At 41.8% G+C, this 12,392-nt stretch overlaps 1 protein-coding gene and 2 long non-coding RNA genes across 4 annotated transcripts; 2 read left to right on the top strand and 1 right to left on the bottom strand.

The window, feature by feature from the left end:
• The first annotated feature begins 377 nt into the window (after positions 1 to 377).
• On the top strand, positions 378 to 6,413 carry LOC4327148 (uncharacterized). Its single transcript, XR_001544542.3, has 4 exons — positions 378 to 918; positions 1,685 to 1,834; positions 5,504 to 5,586; positions 5,825 to 6,413. It is a non-coding gene; the product is annotated as an uncharacterized lncRNA (long non-coding RNA).
• Positions 1,987 to 5,198, bottom strand: LOC107276664 (uncharacterized). Of its 2 annotated transcripts, XM_015775169.3 has the most exons (5): positions 5,068 to 5,198; positions 4,896 to 4,965; positions 4,737 to 4,814; positions 4,424 to 4,633; positions 1,987 to 4,088 (listed from the first exon to the last, which is right to left on the bottom strand). In XM_015775169.3, the coding sequence occupies exons 2-5, from the start codon at positions 4,936 to 4,938 to the stop codon at positions 2,212 to 2,214; spliced, it is 2,208 nt and encodes a 735-aa protein (XP_015630655.1). In that variant the 5' UTR covers positions 4,939 to 4,965; positions 5,068 to 5,198; the 3' UTR covers positions 1,987 to 2,211. The 2 variants fall into 2 exon arrangements, with proteins under 2 accessions (XP_015630655.1, XP_066160487.1); XM_066304390.1 differs by lacking the exon at positions 5,068 to 5,198 and having other exon boundaries at positions 4,896 to 4,989.
• A 3,041-nt stretch (positions 6,414 to 9,454) lies between the features above and the next one.
• LOC136355004 (uncharacterized) lies at positions 9,455 to 10,386 on the top strand. Its single transcript, XR_010738982.1, has 3 exons — positions 9,455 to 9,629; positions 9,756 to 9,815; positions 10,065 to 10,386. It is a non-coding gene; the product is annotated as an uncharacterized lncRNA (long non-coding RNA).
• The last annotated feature ends 2,006 nt before the right edge of the window (positions 10,387 to 12,392 follow it).

Genomic DNA, 12,392 nt, shown 5'->3' with positions numbered 1-12,392 from the left:
GGGTATAATGCTTCACTGGCTCTCCCATATTGAATTGCATTGCTCAACCGTGAACCTGGGTATAATGCCTCACTGGCTCCCCCATACTCTAAAACCACTAGCCCGCTTCCCAAATCATAGAAGGAGTCGATTTGCACCCCTTTTTAAAGATGGCTGCTTCTCAAACTATCAAAGGAGTCGATTTGCACCTGTTTTAAAATATGACTGCTTCCCACACCACTGAAAGGAGTTAATTTGCACCATTTTTTAAGATGGGGAGGCATTATACCCGGTTTTGCAGTGAGAATGTGATTCGATAATGAACAAGATATGAGGGATGCATATTAGACTTATTTTGCCCACATTAAAATTTACTCCCGTTTCCGGCCCAAATGACCAGGAATAAGCCGGTCTCGGCCTGCTCTGCCTCGCCGTCGTCTCCGCTCGGCGCTCCGGCCGCCGCGGCACCACCGCCGCTGCCACGACCTTGCTCCGCTCACCGCGGCCGCCGTCGTCACCACCGCAGCGGCCTCGCTCTGATCTGCATTGCCATGGAGCAGCTGCGCCTCTGCGACTGTCTCCCTCCCCCGCGCCACGTATCTCTCTCTGCTTCGCTACCGGCACCTCGGGGGCGGCCTCGATCCGCCACCGCCGGGCCGGCCTTGCTCCTGCTGCGCGCTGCCGCCGCCAATCCGGCCTCAATCCGCACAGCCTCCGCTCTCTTCCTAGGGATTATGTGCATAGGTGGCACCACCGCCGTCGTTGCCGGAATTGCAACCGTCGTCATCCCTGGTCTCTATCCGCACCAGCACGACGAGTGAATTAATTACGGCAACAAGCTCCTGCGGCCTAGGCAGCAATGAAATCTTCAATTCATCGGGAATTTTTGCGGCTAGAACGGCTAATTGCCTCGTACGACCACGATCTGGAGTAGGCAAGGTGTGTGGATTTGGGCTGTTGGTTTTATTTTTTTGGTATTCACTTTGTTGTTTTCTTGGCGTTGAGCACCTGAAATTCTTCAATTTGGATCTGAGTTGAAATTCTCTATGAGCACAATAACTTCAGTAACTCCAATGAAGATTCGAGATGCTTAATGTCGCAATATTGAAAAATACTGTCAAGTGGCTCAGTTGATGATTCAGTTTAATAATGCCTTAATTTCCAAGAAATTATAATTATTGACATTGTGATTTCGTATCTGGCGGCTGCACCAATATTGTGGTTCAGTTTAACTTCTTGCAAGAGACCAGTAGTTCCAGGAGCAGAGCAACTAGTGTTCCAGCTGAAATTGTGTGCAGTATTCTTGCTTGATCTGTGCGCATCTGCCTTATGTTTTATCAGTTCATGATGTTACATATACATGGCTGTTTTTGCCTAATAATTGGATCATTTGATGCATTGATATTTAACTTCATCTTTTGCAATGACGGGGGGAAAGAAATTCCAGCCATTTCCAGTTGTATAGAGAATGTTTTTTTGGTGTGACCTACAAGGTGTTAAAATATTTATAGGTGGTGACAAAACAATACTTACATATACTCTTGCTAATTTATTTTATACCTTCCAGATTTTCTATGAAATATGATCAAATGAATACCTCTGTTATCTTAGGTGGAGTACTTCTTTTACTTATTGCTGAAGAATCAATTTATTGTAAAAGTTTTATATTTTGAGAAAATAACAGGAGCTCTGCTTTTCTTTGTAGATTGAAGAATAACAAAAGGAGTTTTACCAAGCCAGGGAAAATGCAGAAGGAACAATAGGAGAGAAAGAATGTATCTGAAGCAAACTAGCTTAGAAACACCAAATATGACTCAAGGTCCCCAAGAGGGGCTAGGGGTGCTCCTAGGCGAGGGTAAATATCATTGTCTCCTCATCTGTTAATATGCATCCTTGCTATGGTTATAGAACAACTATTGAGGAAACATGAAATGTCAAAATTATTGCACTATAAAAATTCTATGTATGTAACTTGACAACCCTTTGGAGCACTGGTCTCATGAAAGCTGATACAGAATACAAGGCATTCATTCTTCTAATTGATATTGGATACACTTTGTATCAAATATAATTGTACAAACTTCCAAGCAGATACTAGTTGTGGAATCTCTGAAAAATTCCCAACAACTGCAAATCACTCTTCAGTAAACCACTCAAACATTGAATATTTATGACAAAATAATCAATGAGATAAATAACTGACAATAACAGGAAAACATATTGAGGCATATCTCAGTTTGTAGCTGTGGCACAACACATGCAACTGGCAAAAATGGAAGATCTTGGCTTCTGCTTTCTTGTGCTTCTAGGGGAACTAACCATGGTACTGTTGTTTGGAACTTCCTGTTCCTTCAATGAAGACTGCATACAAACACTTTCCCCTGTCGTTAAGCTTTGAAGTGGTTTCTTGTTTCTTACAGAATGGTTAGGTACCATGAAGTTCTCTCCTTCCTGTTCCCTGGGGCTCAGCAGTGGACTCTTTTCATATTCTTCGTCACCATCATCTTTAACTTGCATCATGGAGATGCTAGTCATGGGGATGCACTCAACTACTTTGCTATGCTGTTCATTAGAGAAGCTGAAAGAACTCGTATTTTCCACCATCTTAAGCAAGGGAGTCTCTTCACTGGCATCTCTCCTTGAAGCTGGTATCTGTAGCAGATATCCTTCCTGACTAGCCTTATCAGTATCCGCAATGATTTTCTTTTGGTTGGATTCAGCAGGAAAGTCTACCTTCACCATGACTTTCTCCAGATTGGATTCAGAAGTTAAACCTATTGCTGTAGTGGATGCGCTATCTTTCTCCTGTTTTGAGCCATGAGGAAAGAATGTGTCTGTCTTTGAACTTTTTTCCACTAACTGCATGCAACTAAGAATGCTGCCATTCTCAAATTTCACAACCTCAGGTTCTTCAAGCAGCATCTGTTGAGGCCTGTCAAATTGTGAGACAGCCAGAGTATCGTGTATATCTGTAGTCTCTACTTCATATGTGGAGATGATGGTCTCTTCATTATTATGCGGACTATCAACTTTTAGATCTCTCTTGTGAAAATCTTCTATCAATTGAAGAGGAGATGATGGTCTAAATAATCCTTCTCTTACTTCTGTCTGCACCTTTTCTTCATTCACAGTAGAAAGCTGATAGGACAGAAATGAATCTAAGCCTGTAAATTTTTTTCCGTTGACTTCAACAAGACTGACTATATCATGGGTGCAGTCAGACTTCTTCTCTTCATCAGAATTATCTGCTGGATCCTTCACTGCAGCATCTTTGGCATCTCGTTCTTGATCTGTGTGTGTTCTTTCAATAGCATTATGCTCCTCTGTTCTAGTTAGAGAATCAGATATCTCTCCTGCTACATCATCCCCCCTCTTATTTAGTTCATGTTTCTCCAGTTCTATGGCATCTGTTGCACTTGTATCTGTTAGAGATGACTGGAACTTTGAAACAACTTCACCAATATCAAGAGCACCACATGTATCTTTGTTCTGGTCTTTCAATCCATGGGTCTTCTTGCCTTCATCTATTACTTCGCAGCTTCCAATCCCAGTTTCTACTGTTGCTCTTTGGCTTATTTCACTAATATCTTCCTTCTCATCTGGTATACGGGCTCTGTCATTCTTAAATGTCTTCAGGTTGGTATCATCTGCGGGTCGAACATACAATGAATTTCTTTTACCTGTAGGCTCATTTTCTATGACAACCTCCTTTATATCAGAATCATCAGCATCAAGATAATCAGTGGTAATTGTTTCTGTTGATGATGTAGATCCTCCTTGCATTGGCATCAATAGATTCTCTATTATTGACACCGCAGTCTGTCCTTGATCTAGTTTTTCAGCTTTATCTTCTCCAATTAGATCATCACGCATCCCTGATTCCTCATCTTCTAGTGGCCCTTCCATATTTTCCTTTAACAATGATTGGGAATTACCTATGTTAATTTCTTCAGATCTCTCAGTTGTCTTGTGTACAAGTTTGATTTTTTCAACTAATGTTGAACTGTCCTTGTTGCTTGTCGTATCTTCAATTGTGATGCTGACAGAGGCAGTTGTTTCTGGCAAATTTGTGACTCTTTCAATTTCCTTGTTGCTCAATGGTTCATCATCTGTGCCATATTTTTTTTATTTTGTTACAATAATGCTATAAAAAAACAGCCAAAAATACAGAGCACAGCTTACATGTCTCTACTAATCTATTTTAGTAAAATAGATTGTAAAATGCGACATTGTTTTGGTAAGGGGTAGCAACTATGTTCCCATATATACCACACTCTTACTGAAAGCAACTACATGCCCTTCTTTCTATCTCATACTACAAACAGTATTTCTGATGTTCTCAAAATAAATCATGCTTATAAACAGCTATGCTAATTGAGTATAGGATGACACAAAAATAATAAAACAAGCTAGCTAAAAAACCGATTCTGATGACTGAACTAACCTTGAGTTGATGGTAAATGGCAACTCTGATCATTATCTTGTGTTAATGAGTGATCCTGAAGTGAACCCCTGTTCTTATCATCTAAATCTTTGTTCTTATTGAATGAATCCCCTTTAATTGAGACCATCTGCTCATTTCCACCATTTGTTATGACAGGGTCCTTTAAGAGCTTTGACTTGTCTAGATCCTTGGTGCCATCCTTTCCCTTGTCTAAAATAAATACAGATTAAGATTAGTGATAAAAGATTCCCAGTGGTGATTCATCATCTCCAAAATATTTTTATGAGTCTTATTAGATTAATACGCTTCTCACCATTTGTGCTGTTTAGGCTAGGTGGGCCATCCAAATGCTCAATGGTTCTGTCGAAACCCTGAGCTGTCTCTTCTGATACTGATCATAGCAAAAGAAGCTAATTAGTCCTATATTTCAAGTCATGTCTAGATAGAAGATAAAATTTAACATAGTGCATACCTTGTTGACCGGTGACATTGTTGTTGCCCATCTCATTACCCATCACACTTTCAGCTCAAGCTCTGAAGTACTAAGATGTAAGAGCAATCAAAACAGTCCGTTAGACAGACCAAGCTCATTCTGGAACAGAGGCTATTAAAACATAAGGGAAGCACAAGTGAGCACTACATACCATGATGGTGGCAGACACTTCAAGTTTAGCTAAAGAGAGTGCAATAGGACAGCACAATTCCCCTGTGAGCCTCCTAGTATTTGTACTGCAGGGAGCACATTAGGGAAAACAAGTTTTGTGGGTCACCATTTCCTCTCTATCATAAGAAAAGTTGAGGAAACTAAAGTCAGAGATCTGATTAGATGGCCCAACAATCTTTGAATTATATCTTTCATCAATGACTAAATTTGTTCAGAGTACAGTTTAGTGCATTATAGTAGGAAAGCTGAACCTTTTTTTGTTCAAAAACATAAAGGCTTGTTCATATTGGGTGCATGATTTAGCATGGTGGCTTTATGCTTTTTAACTGACACAGGGATAAAATTTATCTAATCGCTTGCAGTGATCTATTGTATGATCTCACAGTTACGCCAATCTGTTCTTGTGACATTCATAGGAAATGGAAGCACTGGATTTAATCAGCTAGAGACATGAACATGGACCATTATGCGGAAACATGAGTTCACTTGCTTTCTGTAGGTAATGTCGATGAGTTCTCATAATAATTTCACCAAATTGGATAATAGAAATCCTATACCTTCTTTCAAAATGTGATCGTGCAGCCCTCATGTCCTTTCTTTGCTAGAAGATGAAGTTCAATTAAACTTTTTCCCTGAACTTCCATAGGAATCATAGTGGTGTTAATGCTTATCTGTCATGGCTAGATATGTAGAGTATTTGTTGCACATCGTTTCTCTTATTTGTCTACTTTGTACAGTGCCACATCAGGGGCCTCCTGTTTTCACTCAAAAAAGATGTGATGACCCAGAGCTGCATTTCTTTCAACCAATCAAGCTTTCGGCGCAAGTTCCATGGTTTAAGTATGCCAACAGACCCATCTGATTCGTCCTGAGTCATGCTCCCTGTCTCAGGGTCTTCTTTCTAAAGCACCATCTCAAGGTTTCTTTGGCTCTAAAAGATTGGATCCAGTTGAGTTGGAGGGGGACATGAAGCTTTGGTGCTGTTAAGTTTTTGGTGTAATCATGGCCTACACGTCCTCCTCTTTCTGCTGCCACCCTGACTTCCACAGGGGCCTTCTTGTGCTGCTCCCTTAGCACAGGGTGGAAGTGGTTCTCCACCTAACACTTTTTTCCTTAGAAAATCTGTGTATGATTGCTATGAACAGCTCTAATTCTTTCATGCAGTTGTTGACTGGTTGTAAATTCTGACCTTAGTGCTCCTTGCTGTAACCTTTGCTCATCCAGCTCCAAGTAAAAATAGCTTGGTATGGTATGACTAGGATTTTAAAATTTTCTTATGAATTGATTAGCTGGTGAGGTGGTCATCTCATCTACTGCTTTGAGTTAGTTGCAGCTCTGGGACACCTGTTTTGCAGTCAGTCCCAACAGCAGGGCTATATATGGTCTGCTAATCGACCAATATTTGCGGAATAAATTGGCACCGCCATTATACTATGGTCCTGTTTGTTTTACTGTGCAAATTAACCGCACCATAAAATTGGCAATGCCGATAGATGGGGCATTTAATCTTTTGCCACTTTTAACTTTTAAGATGTGACAATTAAGGATTTGCCACTCGGTGTCTATAACATATGGGCCTAGTGGCGAACTGTAACAGCCCTCCCTCCAGAACCACGTAGCCAGCCTATCCAACGGGTGGGCCCACTTACACATACCACCCCTCTTATAGTTTCATCTTCACTTCGTGTAAAAGGGTTAACCCAGAAGTGGCATGTTTGAAGGGAAGAGATTTTATAAGTTGATTCCCTCCTTGCTAAACTAAGCATCATCCTGAGCCAGGATGTCACATACCCCCCTCCCCCCCCCCCTAAAGAACCCGACGTCTCCGTCGGTCTAACTCACCCACATAGCCACACAGGCATATAGCAAATGTCCAAGAACACACCCCCTCTTAGCGCACATCTGTACGTCCAGTGTCGGCGTCATATGCCATGCCATGTGCCTCACATAGAGCACACATGCGTCATGCGCCATATGCCCTCACACTGACCCATATGCGCAACCACGAGAGTCCTCTGATACCATTTGTAATAGCCCTTCCTCCAGAAGCACGTAGCTAGCCCATCCGACGGGCGGACCCACTTACACATACCACCTCACTCACAGTTTCATCCTCGCTTCATGTAAAAGGGTTAACCCAGAAGTGGCATGATTGGAGGGAAGAGGCTTTATAAGTTGGTTCCCTTCTTGCTAAACTAGCAACGTGATACAAAACATGCGCACACAGCTCTCACGAGCCACACAAGTCTCATCCTAATTGGGCCACGATATCACACAAATCCTTAATTACCACTTGTAAGAGTGGCAAATAGTTAATTATTCCAAAAGCGTAAGCAACTTTATCAAAATCTTTTGTCATGCAAAACATAGGACATTAAGGGGGTATTTGGCAGGGTTTGAAATCCATAATTTGCTACTCTAGACTTGCAGTTTTGGAGTATCCTCTCCATACCATGGATTTGAATCTATCTAGGAGAGTGTTTGACTAGAGTTTAGCTTAAAAAATAACACGAAGAGAGTGAGAGTAGAGCAGGGTTACGGGTAATTCGTATGTAAAGTTGTTTTTATGTTGAGACCACACTACTGCCACTGGGACCATGGAGACCCCCCCCCCCCCAAAGCCCCCACTAAAAATTATTTGCATAGATCCATAAGATATGGGGGCTGAAGGCTCTCCTAGTTTATTTAGCCCCTATTATTATTTTGTTCTGGATCCGCCCCTTCCTGCTCTACTTCTTATTTTTTAGAATAATTTGATGTTTGGTTCCGTTTCACTCTAGGCCGATTGCTCACTCTTTATTTTTTTTTCTTGAAGTACTTATTGATGTTTTTTTCAGCTTCATCTTCTCTATACGAGAAATTGAGATTTAGAGCTCCACCAAACACCCTCTTCAATCTTCATGTTGCCAGAGCAAGGACCCAGCACCTCCAAATCTATCGAGACCTTGAGTCTACTAGCAACCTTTTGTACAATTCGAATGAATACAGGAGTGCAAGCAATTGCGACACCCACTGTCCGATTCAAAGCCCATTCGAACACTAGAAGGCTTGAAAATATCCCATCACTCCACAAGAGAATTCGAATCAGGCGCCGAGGAGTTGAAGGCTAGAAAGACAATTGAAGAGTAAGAGAAATTGATGTCACCAAAGGAATATATGAGAGAATATACCATATTACAGCTTATCACTGTGACCTTGTGAGAAATAACAGCTAAGTTTTATGGTCCCTAAATAGAACACTCCATCCATCCTATAAAAAAAATTAAAAATATAAATCACGCATAAAGCAATATTCATGTTTTTATCATCTAAGAGCAATAAAAATACTAATCATGAAAAAATATTAAAATAAGACGAACGATCAAAGTTGGACACGAAAACTCATGACTACCCTTTATAGGAAAGAGGGAGTAGTTTTGTACTAATTTGTCCCTGGACGTTAGTCATCTTTATAAGGGTGTCATTGTTACTTCCTTACATATATGCCATTCAACCTATATAAGGGCGGCTCCAAATAAAGAGGGTAAGGCTATGTTCTTTTGTGGGGTTGGGCACTCTTCTCTCTGGACACGTAAAATAAAGCGACAGGTTAACGCATGATTAATTAATTATTAGCTAAAAATAAAAAAATAATAATATGAATTTTAAATCAACTTTGCAATATTTTTTTTAAAAAAAACATACCGTTTAGCCGTTCGGAAAGCATGTCTGTAAAAAACGAGTAAAAAACGAGTGAGTAGAAGTTGGAAAAAGGGAGAAAATAACACACCCTAAGGATGTGTTCTTCCCTACCTTTTCCCAACTTATATAGTTGTACTATCTTGTTTTCCGCACGCACGTTTCCCGAACTATTAAACGGTGTTTTTTAAAAAAAATCTATAAAAAATTACTTTAAAAAATCATATTAATCCATTTTTTAAGTTTTTATTAGCTAAAACTTAATTAATCATATGACAATGAGCCGTTCTGTTTTTCATGCTAAGAGGATGAGTTCTCGACTTGTAACTTCGAACACAGCCTAAAAAAACTTTCTAAACCAAAATTAGCAGTGTGATTTCTTATCATGTTATCCATCTATTTTCGAATATATTTTCAGTTAAGGGCTAGGGAGGGAAACTCATTCATTTTCTTTGTCTATCTTATTTTGTGAACGAAGTTACCATCCCAATAAGTGCCAATGATTTAAGAAGAACGGTAGTGCATCAGGAAGAACTGACAGCAAGTTGCATGGCCGGAGACATGCCTAAGACTAATTTGTGAGTGTTTGGTTGCTACCCTGAGGCTCCTTCCACCTCACCTGGCCTGATGTAACTCAGGCGCATAATTAGCCTGAGCCAGGCGACCAAAATCGGTCGCCTGGGCTCCAGGCGCAGCAGCGCGCTGCACATTAGCACCATAATCCCCTCATCCCCGCCGTGATAACTCCACATGAAGCCGCCGAGGCCGCCTCCGTTGCCGTCGCGCGAAGCCATCGCAACCACACGAAGACCCCTCCGGAGTGTTGCGTCATGCTTCACATGCAGATGCTCTTCTATGATAGATGTATGGATTTTGCAATTCTATTCTGATGGATGCGACATGGATCTAGGGATCTCTTTGCTCATGTTCTTCTCTCTTTTTTCTCTTCTTGATGATTTCCTTGTTGATCCTGGTGTCTACGCAAAGCAGCACCGCCGCCGTGCGGAGGCATCGTGTCGCCAGGCAAGGATTTCTTCCGCCCGTGGTTGAGTAAGCAGATCGACTTTGCAATCTGGGTGCAATCTTTGCTTTCTTTTTTTCCTTTTTCCCTTGTTTGTTCCCCTTGTTTTTAGATTATTTTTTCCTTTCTTTGCTTTATGATTGATTTGTGTAGGGATCTGTTGCGCTAGATGAATTTGGTTGTAGGTCAGATGCAATTAAATGCAAAAATTTGTGTCGGATATTAATACTTGACTTAGCGGCATAATAATCAAACATCTAATTGAATTTTTTTCTCAGGCACAAGTGATAACCAAACAAGCACAAGCTCAGGCTGCCTGACCAGGCAACCTACATTACAAACTTGAATGACACTCAGGCTTACAAATTTCTCAGGCACGAAGGTGAGGGCACCAACCAAACAGGCTCTCATGAGTGTTGTCTCAGGTAGCACAACAGTCACTCTTTCCATCTACTCAGTCTATCCCATAAAAAACAAATAATATGTGACACATTCTAATACTACGAATTTGGATATAACTTATTTGTAGTAAGATATATCAAATCCCGTAGTAGGTTAGTTTTTTTGTGGACAGAGGTAGTATACACAAGCTTTGTTTTACCATAACTCTACCGGTGCTCACATTTTAGCCTCAATATCACGACGCTCACATTTTAGCTCAGCATTGTTACGATTCAATCACACTGCGGATAATTTATTCAACCAGCCCTCCCTACACATACTGTATTATCTGTTGGTCCCTAGTTTTCTTTTGCCATTAATTTTAGCAGCCCAAGTGCATCCTGATCGATGATATACGGAGCACAACGATACGCATGTGCCGATCTGCTAACGCACGCTTTGCTACTAGCTTGGTCCCTCGTCGTTTGTTTGACCTCACGCCATACCAAGCTTTGGGGATACGGATGACAAAAGCGTATAACCACGTTGCTTTCCAGTGCCCCAATTCACCGTACCGGCGTGCGTGCCGCTAGCCCCGCTATACGATTATGCAATATCGTGGCATGCACCGGCGGCGTCACACGTGGTGGTCCAGGAGCACGGCCAATTTCCGAAGGAAGGAAAAACCGGGCCAAACGGCGCGCATGCGAAGCTGATCGGACCACATCGATCGCGTCGATCCATGGACCAGACCAGTTTGCCACCCCCATTGGGGTTTGGTTTGTTAATTTCTGGTCCCGGCTACCCAGCCGTTCGATCTGTACGTACCCCTTGGCTTGGCTAGTACTAATGTGGAACTTACTTTCCTCTCGAGAAAAAAAAAGTCAATAATCTGACAATATATAGTTCGTGAGACAGGCAAGAGCAAAACTCTCTCTTTCTCGATCCGAGAAAAATTAAACTGTACAGTATTGTTACCAGCTGCTCTAACTATATGCGGCCAACCTCTCATGTACTTAGCTCTCTAAGGTGTGGGTTTACAAGCGGTGAGATTTGTATGTCAGTTATTTAAAGTGAGAGAGTAATAAGCTAGCTAGTTAGAGTAGTACTATCTCGTTACGGTCTCTCGATTTGTACATGTTGCCACGTGATCATGAGCTGACAGATGGCTCCACGCGCTCGCTAGCTGTAATCAACCGGACGAGAGAGCTCGCGGTTGATCGATCGATCGATCGCGATCGATACACCGATACACCGGGTGCAAGCCCCGCCGGCCGGGATCACGGTTGATCGGCGTACTGCCGCGCCGGCGCATGCATCCTTGAAGCTAACTATTTCTGCTAGCTAGGACGAACTGACGAAGACGACGACGTATAGGACTTACGTACGGAAGAGCTACTTATATGTGGTCAATTATTGTCAGGGAGGAAAAATCTCAAAATTCCGATTGTACTCCTTTGCAGTATCTGAACCTATATGTGCAGTTAAAACATGTGCTCAAGTCTGGCCCTAATTAATCAAACAAGAGGCGGTAGAGAATTCTGTCGTGCATGCAGTTAAAAAAACCAACCAAATCTAAAAAAACTGACATTCTGATGATCTCAGTTTGTACGTCCAGCAAGCTAGACCGTCCAGGTTGAATTTTCTCTGATGGACCAACATGGCAGAACTTTCACTGAATCAACAGAATTTCGGTCCTACCTCTCTCTACAACGACTCTGAATGTCAACAAAAAAGAAGATATGTGCCAGTTGTTAGTCATGATCTTCCTGATGTGTCATCCATCATAAGCAGCGCATCGTGCTCACAAGACTACAAGATCGAGTAACTGACTCACATGGGTGCATTGCAATATATTGCATCGCATGCATATATATGGTCCCTTTACTTAGCCGCGCATATATAGGTCATCAGCTAGCTAGCCCAACTTGCTCGCCCCGGCCTTGTGCCCTGCATTTGCACACCCCGGCTAATCCTAGCACAAAAGGTGTCCTGGTGCAGATATATATACTATTGCACAATCTAGCTAGCTTTGGTAGCATATTAGCATAAGCAAACGCATGCAAAGACAAGCACCGGTTTTTTCAATGATATTCCTCTGCATGCTCAGCTCATATAGGACCACACCTTAGCTCTCGCTTTAGCACATTTTAAATCCTGCAAAATTTTAGCTCCTCCCGTTTCAAACGAACTGTAATATAATTTCTCTCGCTAGCTATATGCTT

Source organism: Oryza sativa, chromosome 1 (assembly GCF_034140825.1).
Source record: "Oryza sativa Japonica Group chromosome 1, ASM3414082v1".
Taxonomy (NCBI): Eukaryota; Viridiplantae; Streptophyta; class Magnoliopsida; order Poales; family Poaceae; genus Oryza; species Oryza sativa.
This window is presented reverse-complemented; position numbering and strand designations above follow the sequence as displayed.